This window comes from Ylistrum balloti, unplaced genomic scaffold (assembly GCF_031769215.1).
Source record: "Ylistrum balloti isolate Yb309-2 unplaced genomic scaffold, AGI_CSIRO_Ybal_v1 Utg371490, whole genome shotgun sequence".
In the NCBI taxonomy this organism is placed as follows: domain Eukaryota; kingdom Metazoa; phylum Mollusca; class Bivalvia; order Pectinida; family Pectinidae; genus Ylistrum; species Ylistrum balloti.
In genome coordinates, this window is record NW_026782771.1 from 190,447 (window position 1) to 209,204 (window position 18,758).

Genomic DNA, 18,758 nt, shown 5'->3' on the forward strand with positions numbered 1-18,758 from the left:
AAAGAAATGTTTTCTGTTTTTCATAATTATGCAAATGGTGCATGGTGTATGGTTAGATATGTATCCTTGATGTAAAAAGGCAACCACATCTCATTCAATTACAGTGTTGGCCTACATATCCTTAGACAAGGATACTAGGTGAATAGTTTGATGTACCCTTCCTGTGTGGTAGTATTTGTTTTGAAGGTGCTTAGAAATGGACTATTTTGTGCTTTCAATGTCTTGACTTTAGTCGAGATGTTTTCCCCTTATTGCTGTGGATGACATGCGAAAGGCTCCTCTCATTTTGATTGAGGTACGTACCAGGTGCAATTGAGGATTTAAGTCAGAAGCAAAGGTATATACTGGATTACTGATTATTGGAATGCACCGTCATTCTGTCAGGATCGTATGCTATCAAGGATTCCATGATGGATAATCATAAAAATTCTATCACAGCTTAAGCAGTCTTGGGGAAAGCAGACTAAACTTCGAATGAATAATGTGCTTTAAGGGGAGAAGGGTATATTTTGGAACTTGTAGATGATTGCTACAATCAGCAAAATCAAAATTTTCATATTGTTTATTTAGCTCACATGTTATGAAGTGAGCTACGGTATAGTGACATATTCCTCTGTCTCTTGTCAACTTTACTATGAAGAACTTTCGTAGGTACCTGGGATATTGATGTGCTATGAGGTCTCATGTAAATATCTTTGGCTTTTGTTGAAGCTCACATGGGTCAAATATGTATAATGAATTTTTAAGAGTATCCTAAAGTGGGGGTATATGGTCAGCAGGAACATGAAATAGAGTACAATAAAGTTTAAGTAATTGACCATGACCCTTTGTTAAAGCAACCGGGGTCAAGCATATCAAAGAATTAAAGAATCTAAGAATCTTCTCTGCTTCTGGGCAGGGTCACCCCCTTCGGCTGTCAAGCATACTGCTATTCAATCAGATAGATTGAAATGAAGAGCAGTAACTCTGATAAGTCAGAATGCGGGGGCATTAAAATAGGCTTTCCTTTTTCAGGTTTGACCAGTTGGACCAGGGTTGTTTGTTGATGAAATAAGGGCGGACCTACTCTTACTGACCAGTATTGTCTTTTAGTGTATACCAATTGTGGCTGAACCAGTTTGTCCATTCATATATAGACAAGGCAATTTCCTCGGATAGGATAAAGTGTTAAAAATTTCTTTAATAAAAGACCATGACATTTAGGATAATTTCTTAATCTAAAACTACCACGGCCTTTTAATGTCACAGGAATTACTTCAAACTTACACCATTTTCTAAGAATCATTGTCATGATGAGCTTAATTTTGCCGATCAGTGCTTTCTATCCATATCAGTAATTCTGGCTCTCCTCTTTTTAGCGAAATAGCAAAACGCTGAGAAGACTTTTACCAAAAATTCTCACCTTCATTTTGTAACCTTTATGGATCATTCCATCCAGATGATAAAACCCCATTAGGTGGTCAGTAATTTGTCCAGCCAAGATTTTGAATGTCTCATTTCTGCCAGATTTGGGAAAAATCCTATAAAAAAAAATTAATTTGCCATGTAATTGCCATGTGTAGATCCTTATCCCTATTTTGTATTGAGAAGATTCTTAGGCCTCGTTTGGCAAAACTGTATGATTTAACCCTTTTTGGCATCAACTTGTTGTCCTATCTGTGTGGGATTATTCTCTTGTCAAGTACCCATTGGTTATTTCGATCTCAGCCTTGTGCAACATTATTTCAGCTGAAATACAATTACTTTGCAGCAGTTTACTGGTGGAGAAACTTAATATAGTTACTATAGTTACTTTAGAGAACACACAATCAAAAAAGGTCACCACGATTACTGCAATTAGTGATGACCAACCAGATGACTTCAGCATTAGCTTTTTCCAAGATTAAGCCCAATCCATGCTGCTTATTTCAGGATAATTATAGAAGTACATATTGTTAACATCTTAATGAGTGGGTGTGGCTGTACTATATATTGTAAACATCTAAATGAGTGAGTGTGGCTGTACTACATATTGTAAACATCTAAATGAGTGGGTGTGGCTGTACTACATATTGTAAACATCTAAATGAGTGGGTGTGGCTGTACTACCATTAATATAATTAAGCTCTCAAACAATAGAATACCCTGCTGATGTGACTGTCAAAAGAATTGCATCTAGCTTAAATCCCCTTAAGTAACAGGTGTTTTGGTTAACCAATGGAATACTAATTAGTACACAGATCATCCACTTGTGTGAGATCAGCTTCCACAGTGTACAAAAGTTCTCTTCCAAATTGGTAGACTTTATAGAAGACTGTAAGCTAGATCAGTTGCTAGGGCATTGGACTCCACAACCCAAGGTGAAAATCTGTGCACAGCAAACTGAGAACATGTTAAATCATAAGAGCTTGTTTTTATGTATCAGTAAACCGCAGTAATGCTGGACACAAATACTATTGCTAACTGATAGAAACAAGTTCCTCTGGATGACATGAACTTGTTTTCATGATTGCATCCAATTTATCTTTTGAAGGAGGTACTGTCCTACATTTTTCCATATCTAAAATAGACCTCAATCTTATATACTGGTATTCCCGGTTTTTCTTCAAGCTATAGCTTTATGACCATAGGGTAAAAAAACACCATAAAATTGTGTTAATCGAGTCTAACAATTTGATTCAACCATTTCAAAAGTTAATTTTATCAAGAGGTATCATTTTTCTTTGTCTACTGATCACGTTTGACTTTATGTTTTATCACCGAAACAGGAATTTTTCTTCTGTGGTATTCTGGTCTCAACAATTTCGGTTGAGTTATTGCCCTTTGTTCCTTCCAGCATTTTTTACTTGATCAGATAACCTCAATCACGTTTCGACCAATTTCATTTTAATTTGGTGAACTTAGGTAAAAATGCTTTCTTAGTGGCATCTTGACAAGACCTATTTTCTTATTAATTTTCACATTTGTATTCATTTCATTACAGTGTATCATTATTTTTCTTATTTGGCTGAGGATGAACAGATATTGTGTCAATCAGTGGTCTTGATGCCTATTTGACACTGTGACAAGTTCTGACATTTTGGTCTGACATTTCATATCTACCTATCTTTGATCCTTCAGATTTCAGGGAAAATGTGATTAGATTTCTAATATTGCCCCAGTATGTTGACAACTGAGAGATCTTTATTATTAACATGTTACAAGTGCGGACTTCATCATCATCATCATCACAATTTTGACCCTGACTTGCTTTCTGTGTGCATTACCAGGGCTGTTTCTGTTTATCAGTCAGAGTGGTTTGACCTGTTGGACCAGAGTTGTTTATGAAATAAGGACAGACTTTCTGGAAATACAAAAACTGTCATGTCCTGTATTAACATCTGCATATCCATCAGGATCTATCCTCAAAACCAAAATTCAGCTGAACTAGGTAGTTAGTGGACAAAGGAAGACAGGCTTTGAATATACATTCCAGAGCTGACTAGTGCAGTTTAACAAAATCATTTCAAAGACTAAATGAACAATAATCTTTTTTCCCGTTTTATTTTATTATTGTACTAAAACAAATACATTATCCACAGTAAAACATATAAGTTAAATATGATGCAGTATGCACAACAAAACATATGTACTTCAGCTTAGAAAGCAAATGAATGGACACTACACAAATACATCAGACAGAGGTATTTTGCTGTAAATTCTTCTCAATTTTGATGTTAAAATACTTTTCATTACATTCCATTTGCTATAAAAGGATAACATGAGACAGACATTACTTGAATACAGATCTGAACGGTGGTCATTAACCTAATTTCATTATCACTTGTTCTCTACTTTAATACAGTTTTGTCTTCTTTGGACCCATTCAATTTTGAAAAAAATAGCTGAAACAGGCACACACACATTATAAAAGGATGAAAACTACAAGGATAGAGTTTCATATGAATTGCATCCCTATTACCCCGAAACATTATTTTTAACTCCCAAATATAAGATTTAAATCCCATGATACAAGAGAGATGTCTATGATATTCGAAGAAAAATTTGATTCAACAAGTACTGTACAACTGTTGATTTATAGATTTGATAATATATTTTGGTTCCTTGTTTGGTTCCTGGATTTAATATAATGGATATGCCCTGTACATGTGCAACAGTGAATTTCCAGTTTAGAAAGACAGAAATTCTGTCTAAATTATCTCTCCTTAATCAAATGTTAGAGTTCGACAATTTAAAGCTTCACTCTGATTCAACGTTGTTGTAGAAATAAATGTCTAGTTGGTTCAGCAAAATGTGTCTCAGTGGTCATGGTTTGATACATATCATTGTAGATATGTCCATGAACACAGGAGGATACAGTAGCATTATACTTGTACATCTAATTTCAATGCAGCAGTTTCTTCAATTGTCAGCTTACCAGAATAAATAGAAAAGAAAATATATATGTTCTATAGATACAGAGATTTCTTCATAAAAACAGACATCAGTCAAAATTTGAATGAAAGTGAAATTTGAGTATCATACTATCATGTGTAAATGACAACAAAAAATGCTTTGTTTAATTTTAGCAGATCAATCTAAGGCATAAAGAACTAGTGAAAAAATCTCATTATGAAACACTTAGCAAGAGAGGGAGAATCTTAGCAAAACATGTTACAATGTATTTAATATGCAGATTATCATAAATCTAAAATACAAAGAAATACGAAATTTATAATTAGAATAAATGATTTAAAAAAGACATAAGAGTCTCATAGTAAAAGTGTTGCAAGACCATCTCAACTGACTCGCATACAGTCCAACATAAGACAGTTATTTGTAGTCAAATGGTAAAATGTTGTGAGATGAACAAAAGTCTTCTTTAAAAAAATGTTTTAACACAAATTGTTGCACGATGCCCAAATTTTCTTCAACAGCTGCAGATTGTTTCATTTCCTGGATTTTTAGAGGTCTGAACACTAATGGATGATCAGCAATACTGGTATATCTATAAAAATCAAAACAACATATAGTTAATTTCAAATCTAAAATTATTTATAACAAGTAACACAATATCACAGCATATTTTAACTTCATTAAAATAACCTTTTTTGAACAAACATAGAACATCTGTTACAATAGTTAAGTTATTGACATCAAGTTATTATATAAAGTATCAAATCATTTTAATACTTCTAACACTTCTGCAATCCATCCAAAATGACTTTTTATATTAATATATAAATGTTAAATTTCTGGATATCAAAATTCTACTGATGCTTTCAATACCTTTTTTATAGTTCCCAACTTCAAATTATAAATATATATCATATGTTGAAAATGTGTAAAGTAGGAAAGCTTGTAGCAATATCATAAACAAATGTATTTGTATTTATCCTGCAATGAATCAAGTATGTTTGAACTGGAATTTGAACTTTAGTGATTTGTTAATCATTAGAACAGTAATATAAATGGATAGGTTTATAACCATACCTGGGGTTACTACTAGATAAAGACACCTGTATGAAACAGCTTATCATTTTAAAATTAAGGTTGGCTGTCCTGGTGTACATGCACACATGCTAACATAATGTAAGGTAATGATGTTGGTAGATTTTGAAAGACAGTCAGAAACCTAGAATAGATTACGAACCCATATCTGGAACTGAAGTTAATGTTCCAACCCTACCTAAATCAGACTATGATGCAACTTTTCTGGTCTCTGAATGGATTCACAGACTGTATCACTCCGTTCACCAAGCCATCTTCAGGGGCATGTTGGTTAGTGTAGTTCATTATTCTGGAATAAAAAAACATAAAAATAATACCAATCGTGACCATCAGCTGACATTCTATTTGCTATATATATATATATATATATATTTACACTTGCAAAGTTTCATCACTATACCACATTACTAAATAAATGTTTACCATACTAACATGGAAACATTGTCCTTTGAACTTGTGCATGAAAATGTTACAGTAACTGCCAAGCACATGGATACATAATTACATTTTGTTTATTATATTAATCAGACAAGACACAGAATAAATTTGCAATCAGATAAAATATGATAATCTGTGAAAAGGTTTCTGTTTAATTTTTCTTTCATAGGGAAATTTGTATTGCTGCAGAGGAAAATTTTCTATTTGTTGTGAAGAGTCATCAATGGCTGTTCCACTCATTAAGCCCCCTTCCTTCTGTTTTTCTTTAATTTTGTATATAAGACTTCTATGTAAGCGATTCTTGCCACATAACAGCATAAAATGGTAGAATACAACATAAAGCAGCCTATGTCAAAGACCGCAGTAGTTTTGTTCAAATGTTTTTACCAAAGCTTTATCTTGTGTTTGGATTGTCTTGTTTTATTTTTTTTATTAATTTTCTTTTAATTAAAATATAAATTGTATTCATCTTTCATCTGTAGATTAAGGTTTTGTATATTTTCAAACTGGATATTCATGACAATACATTATTTAAACAGAAAGGAATTTTTCTAATAAATATTTTATGACACCAAAGACTTGCTCATATAGTTGGTTCTCAAAATCTGGTTGAGTTCAACAGCTGGAAAAGCAGTAGTGTAGTCTCAGATTTAAATATCCAAGTCCCAAAAATCACTATCTAGCTTTTGTGTTCTTTTTCGGAGTTTCATGTACAAGTGGAAATCAAGCAAAAAAAATATAGAAGTTTATACTTAGTTCCAATGTAATTCATTACAAAGCATGACATTTTCATAAGTGTGCCTCCTAATTAAACGGGGATAATTGTATAGAAAAGCAGGGCAATGATTATTTTCCATGTATTTTCAGATCGCTTGTAAGAAAATATATAACTTATATGACCACGCCCCTTCTATATATGCATGCCATGCAACTTGATCCGTTGAACAAAGACCGTATGAATCATAATGATATGAATGACATGTCTTCCCCAAAAGATGCCAACTTACAATCAAGACACCGTTTACGACTATAGATAAAGATTACTTTCATCGGATTTTAACTGTAGCATACAAAAGAGTGCCCCGATTCAAATACCAACCCTTTAATGATACTATATACAAGCATAATAATCAAATTAGAATCGATTACATATCGTTTCCTGATATTTTCGACCAAACGGTTTCACTTACTCTTCGATTGCTTGTGAAACTGGAATTCGTTGCACATTAGCCTCAAGACGAAGCTGTCCCAGTTGTTTTTGCAAGCTTTGGATCTGACTGGACATTTTGAGATGATCGAATATTTAGGGAATAGTGATCTTTTACGGTAGAAATATCTCGGACGCAAAACAAAATGTCTTCGGTTTCTTCTCGTTTAAATCCCAAATACAGCGAGAATACTCGAGATTCAAAATGGCCGCGGCCAGTGTGGAAGAGATCAAACCGGGGAGGAGTAATAATGTTCTCATATCGAATGCCAGTGATGCACAGAGAGTAAGGTGGGAAACAGAATAAGTCAACAACAGTTTATTTATTCTATTCTTATATGGACAGTCATGTAATCAAAATCCATCACAAAGCACATACATTTTTTCAAAATATTTATGTATTCTTTGATATTTAATATAGTACTATTAGCCAATACAAACATCATGTGAATATATTTATTTCAGAGAAATTTTAGAAGAGAACAAAATATTTGACAGCCGCCGAAGATTAAAGAAAATTTCAAAAGGAAGGATTGCGATACCATTTAAAGACTTGGGGAACTTTGAATCAGTTGCTGACGCTCTTTGTAAAACTGGTATTAACATTGAAAAGGGTTGTTTGGAGTTACCCTTGTCAAAATGTGCTCTTGCACAAATACCATATGATTGTATGGTTGCATCGATCCATGACTTATTGGGAAAAGATGATGTAAATTTCCAAAATTTGGTAAAGGATATACCAACCCATTGGGAAAGACATGGTGATCTGATAGTGTTTCCAGCAAACTCTTTCACACTTAATACATGGCAAGGTAAACTATGTAAACCATTTCTTTAAAAAGATGTAACTTTTCGCAGATTTTGCTTACTGAGATGTTAACTCTAATTTTTCATTCAGTTGATAATCCTGATAGGGAATGTTTGGCTGTTGGTTTTATTTAAACACTTTCAACAGGCTTTAATGTATTCCTCAGTAACACAGGATATGTGTTTGTCTCAGTTGTGAGCCATGTAGTTCCAGATGAATATGGTAACACAGCTTGAAGTAATAATTTTCTCTCACCTGAAGGGGATGTTATCTAACAATCACAGTATTTAACACAGTGTCTATAATGTCATAAATGAGTTAAAATTTCATGGTTGTAGGGTGAAGTTTACATTTACTGTTTTGTTGAAAATCCTTGTCAGCACTCTATTAGCTTCAGATTCATTCTTTGCGGATTAAGATAAAACTTCATGCAATCAACCATCTGTTATTGCACATGAGTCAGTTAGAATTGTGAAGGGATTGGTATTGTTTGTGATGTCTTGTTTGACATTTGCAACAAGAAGAAACACTCCTAAAAAGTTACCTCAGTTACATCAATATCCTCAGTCTCTCATGAATTTCAGCACTGTGTGTTGGATTTATTATACAGTCTTTACAACCCATATATATATACAGGTATAGAATTAAGACAAAATAATTATATTCTAGAAGACTTAAGTAACTTTCGAGGTTGGGAAACATATGATATATGTCTTTTAACATCTACATGATGCTGAGTCAGGTTTGACCACGATATACAGTGCCCTGGGTTTGACAGTGCTGTAGTCCTCTGCTCTACTTTTAGCTTAAAACACATTAAAGTAGAACTCAGTTATACATATAAGACATGCACCATTAATTACATAAATAAAAAAAAATCAATTCTTTCAGAAATGAATCAATGCCACTTGGTAGATAAACAATTTTCAAAATCCCTGATTTAGAAGTCTGAGATAAATATACAATATTGTAGACTTTGGACCATTTAGAGCTGGTGTATTTACGATATGCTACATGTACCTCTTAATTCTCACATGAAAACTGAAAAATGTTTTGATATTTACTTAATGAAAGATTTAGGACCTGGACTGTGGAAGGTTGTAGCTACAAGTCTTGGATGCTCCAGACTAGCAAAAAAGGGAACCATCAGTTCAAATGGATATCGGTCACCACAAGTTATGTTACTGCTTGGTGACAGTGGATGGGTGGAACATGTAGACAATGGTATCAGGTAATGCCACAATCTAGTAAAAATTTTAATGGGACATATTATGATATAGCTTATTTGTCTGGAGATTCCCTCCGACAGTTTTAAACTGGCGTTTTTCAAAATTGGTAGGCTTTATCTCCATGACATTACATTGTGTCTCCCTGAACAGCAATTTGTTGTACAGTCCTCTTGATAGTGTTTTCTATCTGTATTACAATCAATTATACAGAACGAGACTTTCGTTGGATGCATTTTTAAAATATTCTTTTTTGTTTATATACTGCTGATATTAAATCTATTTGTAAAACTTTGTAAAAGTTTTGATATACTGGTAACCATTCATTTAATCCATCAGTTGTACAACTTTTCATTTGTTCAGTATTCTGCTATCAAAATTTTCCCATAGTGTTTAGAAAATTGTGGTAGTATATCATGATTATAATGTCATAAATGAGTTTTACTAGTGACATATGCATAGGCAGTAAAAGTGGTGACAGTATAATCTTTATATATGACTACAAACTTAATCGATCTAAAGGGTTATCTCAGCTTTCAAGCAATAATGTAATAATTTTGTGCATGATTTCAGGGTTACCTTAGTAATTCCAGATATATGACACCAGTTACATTCAAAATTAATGAAAATTTCAGTGACTTTATGGGGTCATGTTGTTAGCACTCAGTATCATTTTATTGATGTTTTAAGGTAACTGACATAACCAAGTCATCTGGCCTAAATATGCAAATGTGATGGTTTATCTTAACTACACTGTCAAAAATAAATTTCATGAAGGAAATGAAGTATTACATCTTAAAAAGGTTGGTGTAATATAATGTTTCATGTAAACAATGATCGATAGATATTCCTGAAATTATATTTGAGTAATTTTAACTCATCAACCATACTTAGGAACAGCTTGAAATTATATTTTGTTTAATCACATACAACATGCAACAAGTACTTTTAAGTATAGTGTAATAATTTTAGAAATGGTTTATTTTCATTCATAATAGGTGTCTTTCAATTGCCCTTTACAGGTACACTTACGACCTGACCAAATGTATGTTCAGTGCAGGCAATATCACAGAGAAATTGAGAGTTGCAGCTTTTAACTGTGCTGGAGAAACAGTTGTTGATCTCTATGCAGGTATATGTTTCTATGAGAGTGGCGATAACAATTTTCAGTATAAATTTGACTCCTTTAAATTAGCTTGTTCTTGTAGGTTGTTTGGCTACCTTATGCTATCATCGCTTTTGGCTACTAATGATAATATGGATGATTTTCAAACTTCCAAACAAAAGTCAACAAAACTTGAATGTTTACAAGTTTCGTTTCTGTGCATTAAAGGTACACAATACAGAAAGTAGAATTATGAATTATTTGTTTGTGCTTTAAAAACACAACTCGTAAGTGTACATTGCCATGTTTTGTCGGAAAGTTATTTTGATAGAAATCAGGAGTGTTTGCAAAATGAAATTACAAGAAGAGGCAAGCAATGGAATAAGGATAAAGCCTCTGGTAAGATCAGAGATACTCATCAGACAGAGTACATAATGCCTTTTTCAATGCTAAGAGTTACGACATCTTCATGTATTATAAAAGTAGGAAACTGGGATGGAGAGCTGTCAAAATGTAGGAAGTGCAAGATTATATCCTGACAGCTTCTAGAGAAATCCAAGGTCATAGACATCTTATATCTTATAAACACAAGAAAGTTGTCAGTATTTTATTGGCTTAAAATCCTAAGATGTTTTAGGATTCATGTACTTGACAAGATCTTCAGAACTACTGTGTTTATGGAGTTTTTTTTAAACTGGACTTTTGTCAACTTCTCAGGCATTGGCTATTTCACATTGCCTTATTTGGTCCATGCCAAGGCTGCACATGTCCATGCCTGTGAGTGGAACCCAGATGCTATTGATGCCCTGAAGAATACTCTTGTTCTGAACAATGTATCTGATAGATGTACCATTTATCAAGGAGATAACAGAAAGGTCAGTCTTAATGTTTCACAGTTATCTAAAATCATTTGTTTGTAAGTTTTCATTTATTCTTTTCAGGTTCTGTTTGTGCAAATAACGTATCACTACAGATTTTTAGGTTGCCTGAGCCGAAGACTCATGGTGACCTATTGCCATCATGATTTGTCTTTCGTCGTGCGTCGTTAACTTTTCACATATTCGACTTCTTCTCAAGAACCACTGAATAGATTTTGACCAAACTTGGCAAATTTGCGAAGAAAAAGGGCATGGCCCCAATAGGGGCCCCAGGAGGGGGGAAAAGGGTGTAAAATTAGGTAAATCTTTAAAAAATCTTCTTGTCATGAACAAACGGTCAGATTAAGTTCATATTTGATATTTAGGGTCCTTATGGCATGGTCTACAAAGTTTGCGAATGAAAAAAAAAATTGGGTCAAAAACAGCTCCACGAGGGGGCACTAAAAAGGGTCAAAAATTCAACTTTGACCGATTTCAACCAAATTTGATAGAAAGCATCCCTTAGTGAAGGACATATGAATTTACGTTGAAAAAAGTGATTATGTCCTCTTTGGGGCCCATAAGGGGTGTAAAAGGGGCCATATGTAAAAACCTTCATTAAATGACTACTTCTCAAGAACCAGTAGATGGATTTTGACCAAACTTGGCACAAAGCATCCCAATGGGAAGCCGCTTCAAGTTTGCGAAGAAAAAGGGCGCGGCCCCAATAGGGGCCCCAGGAGGGGGGAAAAGGGGAAACTTGATATGAATGTTCTACACAAGGTCCTGGCAAGTGTTTTAACTTTTTAGGGCGATTCAAAATCCAAGATGGCCACCCTGGCCTCTGTTTGGCTAAGACATTATGGACTTCCTCTCAAGAACCATTGGGTGGGTCATGTTCAAACTTGGTACAGATGTTTTACACATGGTCCTGCACAAGTGTTGTTACATTTTTGCAACATTTTAAAATCCCCAGATTATTGACATATATTCCTCAGGTGACCGTTAAGGCCCCTTGGGCCTCTTGTTGTTGTCTTATGTTTATGGTTTATATGTACTGAAAAGAATACCATTTCCTGTTGTTATTTTGATATATATGATAGTCATTGCAAATTAACAAGAACATGGAACAGCGTTCTTGTGAAAAATTGATTTACATATCAACTTGTACACAACTTATGTTAGGTCACTGCAAGGAAACTTGGCAGGAATCCCCAACCCATGGTATTTATATATATATGCATCAAAGTGACAAGGGTTGGTATATATGGACCATTGGTTAAGAATTTGAGACAAAGTCCTTGTGGGTAGATGCAAAATTGAAATGAAATAACCTTTACCTTCTATCTACATGTATCTATAAATAACATTTAAAAAGTTTTGTGTCAGTTTTCTAAATATCTGATGATGTGCACTTCTTATAGCAGAGAAAATGGATTAGTAATATCTGTACAGGAATCCTTTCAAGTGGTTGTGTTATTTGGAGTTGACAGCTGGAAAACGTCATACTAGAACAGACACAAATTTACAGTAAACCAATATAATTTCTGATGCAAGACTAGTAACATTTGAATTGTCCTTTAGTTTTAAAAAGCTAACTTAAGATTACACATTCAGGACAAAACTCCAGAATTGATTATTGATTTTCTTTTCATGACAGACCTGTCCACAGGACATTGCTGACAGAGTTAACCTGGGATTGATACCTTCCTCTGAGGAGGGATGGCCTGTGGCCTGTAGGGCTCTAAAGTCTTCTGGAGGCTTTCTTCATATCCATAGTAATGTCACGTCCAAGCATGCCCATAATGCTGATTACAGTGTTAGTTTTGAAGATACCGGAGATAAATCTGAATCTTCAGTATGTATGAAAGGTGGAACTGCAGTTAATGTCAATTTGATAAACAATGGTTATGCTTCTGATGGTAGCAATCTGTTCAGTGAAAGAACTAGGAAAGACCAAGACACTTTAGGAGAATCTACTATGGTAGGTACTGATGAAAGTCATCCATCTGTGGAAAAAACATGCAAGAATAAATATGGACAACATTCTACCTCTGACGTTAGAAGGAAAGACTGGCTTAGCTGGGCTGAGAATGTAGCCAGTAAAATATCAGAGTTGTGCACTGTGATACACAAAAATCATATTTTATGGACAGCCAAAATTATTCACATTGAGCATGTCAAATCCTATGCTCCACACATTGACCATCTAGTGCTTGATCTAGATTGTCGACCATGTACAAATGATTAAAATAAAAATATTTTTACATTTTGTGTTAGCATATCTTTATTTCTGGTGTGAAGTTAAAAGGTTTTAATATCACATTCATAATTTCAGTGTTATTAAATATCTCCTATGGTACAATATATTCATTAATCTGACCTAATTTAATCTTTCACACTATTTAGCAACTGTGTTAGGCGATGTCTGATAGGTAAAACCATTTATATAAAATTAACTTTTCCCACTGTACAACTGTGTCACATTCTGTATAAACCTGACTTTGCCCTATTATCCAGCTAGTGTTTGAAGAGGCTTTAAACTCATTATGTATGACATTGTCACATTGGTTTAGGCAACATATGTACATCTATAATGATTTTAGCCAGTGTTGAAGACAATATATTAGCTCATTGAAGTGACTTTGTCCTACTGCATTTGTACTTGTATTTATTTTGGTGATGTAGAGAAATAGACAAAATTCCCCCCAAAATCTGTCTTTGTCAATGTTTCAGATGTCAGATCATCTGCCAAGTTCAAAATAAGATGTCTTTGCCATACCCTGATAAGTTAATTACATCTACATCAGATCTTTAATAAGTGTAAGATCCTAAACTCATGCATAGGAAGGTATTTATGTCAGATCCTAAATATATGTATGAATACATGTGTCATACCCTAACTTTTGGTAGTTTGTCAGATCCTTAATGTAAGGATCTATGTCAGATGCTGAATAGGGCAGGTGTTTTTTATGCAATCCTAAATGTAAGGATTTGGGGCAGTTGATCCTAACATGTGAATCTGTGTCGGATGCTAAATATGACAGGTGTTTTTGTCGGATCCTAGATGTGAGGATCTTTGTCATACTAAATAGGACAGTTGTTCTGGTCAGATCCTAAATCTGAAAGATCTTTCATATCCAAAATGTGGTAGGTATTTTTGTCAGATCCTAAATATGGGTGTCTATATCAGATCCTAAATATTGGTATCTATAGCAGATTCCAAATATGAGTACCATTATCATATCCGAAATATGGGTATTTGTGTCAGGTCCTAAATGTGGGTATCTGTATCAGGTCACAGTAATGAATGTCAGACAATACAAATCATTTCATACAAAGATACAAATGAAGTTGTGTTTGTGAAAATGTTATGTATGAACAATATCAGCATGTAAGACAGAACTTGATTGTGTCACCATAAGAAGTTGGACTGCCTGTTGTTGTCCATGATGTTTTTAGAGATGATGAGATTGTGACATCGACAAGCATGTGGAAGGAACAGGGCTTTATCTACTAAAGTGGATACTTCCTTGGTAGATAAGTCAAACTCTGCTATACCTTTAGTAAGAACAGATTCCAAGGAGTCAGAATCCCTAACCATCATACCTAACAAATACAGCGAGTTACTTCTGGACACAAAACCTGCTAGAGTTCCCTCCCTTTCAAAAGTGTGTATTTCCTCAAGATACTCTCCATTTTTTTCTCCACTCTCCCCAAAAAATCTCCATATTTTTCTTGCATTTGTGAGATATATGTTATCTCCAGAGCCATAAGCATGTAGCCAGTTAAAGCTCTGTCCTATTGGCAGGACACAGTCTATCACTGTACATTCATTTGTAGTTGTATCAAAACATTGTACAATATCATACACATTGTCTGGGTTTTCACAGCAGATACCACTAAAGAGGTAGATATTTGTGTGAGTGATTGCAGTAGCTGCCTTAGCAACAGGCTGACCCAGAGAACCACACTCAACCCAGGTCTCATTTTCACTGCAGGAGAAAGAGTACCTGATCACAGATTTCAATGTGACATTGCCACCTCCCCAAATATCAGCCTCTCGATATCCCCCAAGGACATACACGCTCTGACCTACTACAGCCATACTGTGGTGTTTTCTTGCCTCGTCCATATCAGGAAGTGCAGTCCAGTCATTCTTTGTGCCATCAAACTGTAGGAAATCGTTGCCCGCTGTCAGGAGTAGGCGTGTTTGTGTGTAGGTACAAGTCTGATAGCCCACTGTCAGCTGTCCAGGTGGAATCAGTAACTGCCATGTTTTGTCACCATAATGATAGCACCAAAATTCCATACTGTTAGAATAATTCTGAAAATAACCTAACACTACTAGTACTTTCTCACGGTCATAACATGGACGGAACTCGCATCGTTTGGAATCAAAGTCAGCTTGAAGGCCCAGATTTTCTGCAAACAATCTAGTTTCTTCCAATATACTTTGTAATGCTGGTTCCTTTAAGAATGGAAAACTTTCCTCAATGAACTGCATTCTCAACAAAGGAAAATGAACATGACAGAAAACTTCATATAAAAGTTCCTCTCTCTCTGTTATGTTGTGCTGAAACCAATTAGTCACAGCAATACAAACAAATTCTTCTGTGGTTGCTTGCAGCCTTTTGTTAGAAAGAAGAAATATCAAGTCTTGACATTTAAGTTCAAGAAAGTCGTGTGTTTTTGTAAATTTACAGAAGTTTTGTAGTATATAGTTGTGGCATGTGCTTTGTAAATCTGTAAGCTGAGGGAAATCCTCCACTGTGGTTTTCCATAAACTGCACACATTATCCAGATTGACTGCTTTGCTTAAAGTTTGTTCACAAATTTCTTGTAAAGATTCCATTTGGAAGTACACAGCCAATGGCAACAAATCAAATGTATCGCTCACACTCATCACTTTTCCATTGTAGACAAAATCAAGCATTTTTTTGATAAGGTTATCTTCAAAAATTTCCAAATTAATGTCATCTTGCACAGTTTCTTTCATTCCAATTGTGAACATTGATTTAAAGAATGAAGAAAATGCACTTAGAATGACTTTGTGGCATGGAAATCGGTGATGTTTGGTGACCAGTGTTACATCACAGAATTGGCCCTCTAAGAGGAAAGTCGACAATCCATTCCTAAGTGCAGAATGATGTTTATGACTAATTACCTCATTATCACTATCACAGATCTTGTCTTCCATAGTTGTTGATGGTTTCTGTAATGCTTCTTTGGTCAAAATTATCAAATTTTGTTACTTATAACCATTAAATTTTGTTATTCAATCTAAAATATATTAACTTGTTTGCTTTATTTTTTAAAAAATTGTGATTGGCATGCTGGATCCAATCAGACAGTTGCAAATATTCATAAATGGATTTTTTTTGTACACTGACAATACAGGCCCTCCAACACCATTTTATCATCTTTATAGGATTGCTATTCTGTCCTGTAGGCCCGATGTAGACTTTCATGCACCTGGAATAAAATAACATATTTTTCAAAGAAAACAGAAAATTTTTTAGTACTCCTTTTTCAGTTTATGTATCATTACCAACTTATGCTTTTGACACGTTGATCAATATATTTCAACTCTAGAAGTTTCCATCAACATTAAGCACGCCTTTCTCCATAGCATTATCGTGACTGTATAACATTATATTATAACTTTATTATAATTGTGAAAGATATACAAAGGCTGATAAACAGCGGTTTTATAAGGATTATAAGACACATCATGGAAAAAAAGGAATCTGTATGTACCGATTAGTAAACTACAACCCTGACAGAGTGCAGGATGTAGAACGCACCTCTGACAAGTCACTGTCTTGGAAATTCGCGTCTTGCGTGTACATCTGGAGGAATAAGGCATTGATGATATGGATTTATGGTGATCAAATCAGCTATCGTCACCCTTAAATATATCTTCTTTTGTAATGTATACAACCCTGTGAATCGAAAGACATGGCCTCAAATGCACAAATGAAAAGGACATGTGGCGTCCCTGGTGACGTACGCTAGCGCATGGGAAATAACTCTAATAAATTTGACACGGAAATAGGTAACACAACACCAACATAAAGATACAACGAGATGTCGCTCTAAATTACCACGTATGTTTCGATATATCTGTCTTGTTTGATTGTTGATAGGTCTGGAAAGGTCAAAAGAAGACATTTTTGGTGAATGTATCTCATACCGCGCAATATACACGGCAAGTCAAACTAGATTCGATACATGGATAGAATTTTTGAAATTTCCCTAGTATTGTCCGCTACACCCTTTGAGACTGATAAAAAACACAAAAGAGCCAAAAGGCTGTTGGAATTCGTATGGAGTCATACATTGATATTGCTGTTTATAGAGATTTTTTTTTTTTTTTTGGTTGGGTCTTTAAGTTTCATGCATTGATACTATCAATTAAACAGAAACTATTTGTTACAAAAGTTAGCGAGATCAATTTGAAAACTGAGATTTGTACTATGCTGTTTGTTTTGAAAAGATTTGTTTTTTTTGTTTTTTGTTTTTTTTTTTTTTAGAAAAATGGTATATAAAGACAGCTAATTAACAATAATTGATACAGTATTTCAATTCAAAATATTCCATAATACAATCATTGTACAGAAAATATAATTTTATACGTTATGATTGGCATTTTTCTTCACAATCATAATAATGAGAAACCCAAATAGATACAAAAATGCATTTTCTAGCATTTGAAACAACTAGGAAAAGTAGAAATACGTTTCTGGTTTTACCTGACATAGTTGACTTTCAAGACTTTGTTAAAAGAAAATTTAATTGTATTGGTGTATTAGTATCGCATTTAGTAGATTGTATATCATTATATTGGACATGCAAAAAAATCACGTCCTTGTTGCTTGAAAATTAAGAACATGATCGCTATTTATAAATATAAATCATAAATAAACTGTAGGAGTTCAATGAATTCGAGATTTGCTCTGTACTACGTATTTATATTGGATAGAAGCATTGCCACAGTAGAGAAATAAAATGTCTTTTAAAAATGCTGTATTTATCACTTTCTAATCATTGTCCTTCTTTCCTTAGTGTAATAGATTATTTAAGATATAGTTAACAGTAGATGTAGATTCCTTCCGATCCGAGTGCTTGATAAAGAGTTTTCAATTGTTAATCTTCAAATTGAAATTGCTACAGTAATAATCAATTGTTCTGTTCAAATGTATTTTCAAATTCTAGATTCGCAATTTTATGTGTTTTAAACCAAATCCAGGGGTGTCTTTAACATACGCCCCTGACCAAATTAGATGATTGCTTCGTATATTGACTGTAGTGATGTGCAATCATATAGGACATAGGGTCGATGAGAAATTAGTCCACTAAAGAGATGGCTATAGTTCACACCTGTCCAGGTAAACCACAGGGTTCTCAGTTGGGGTTTTACGGCGCGTCCTTTGAAATAAGTGACCATATGCATTCATATAATAAGATGTGAGGTTTTATTCAACAGATATTGTTGACCTGAATTGTAACACTCGGATTTTTATAATTATCATTGAACGTGGTTATATTTGTTTGTGATTTTGAGCATTAATATTTATGCTATCACGGATTCAAATTCGAAATAAGTCCGACATGTTATGGACCGCATTATTACGACGTATTAGAT

The 18,758-nt window shown here is 34.2% G+C and overlaps 2 protein-coding genes across 2 annotated transcripts; one reads left to right on the forward strand and one right to left on the reverse strand.

Annotated features, from left to right (window-relative positions):
• The first annotated feature begins 7,319 nt into the window (after positions 1–7,319).
• On the forward strand, positions 7,320–13,361 carry LOC132562707 (tRNA wybutosine-synthesizing protein 2 homolog). The gene is made up of 6 exons (XM_060227466.1): positions 7,320–7,405; positions 7,580–7,926; positions 8,997–9,153; positions 10,171–10,280; positions 10,971–11,128; positions 12,771–13,361. The coding sequence occupies exons 1-6, from the start codon at positions 7,320–7,322 to the stop codon at positions 13,359–13,361; spliced, it is 1,449 nt and encodes a 482-aa protein (XP_060083449.1).
• A 1,164-nt stretch (positions 13,362–14,525) lies between these two features.
• On the reverse strand, positions 14,526–16,346 carry LOC132562708 (kelch-like protein 26; the record flags this gene model as incomplete). The annotated part of the gene is made up of 1 exon (XM_060227467.1): positions 14,526–16,346. A coding segment is annotated over one exon (1,821 nt), but the record flags the coding sequence as incomplete, so codon positions are not given.
• Between the last annotated feature and the right edge of the window lie 2,412 nt (positions 16,347–18,758).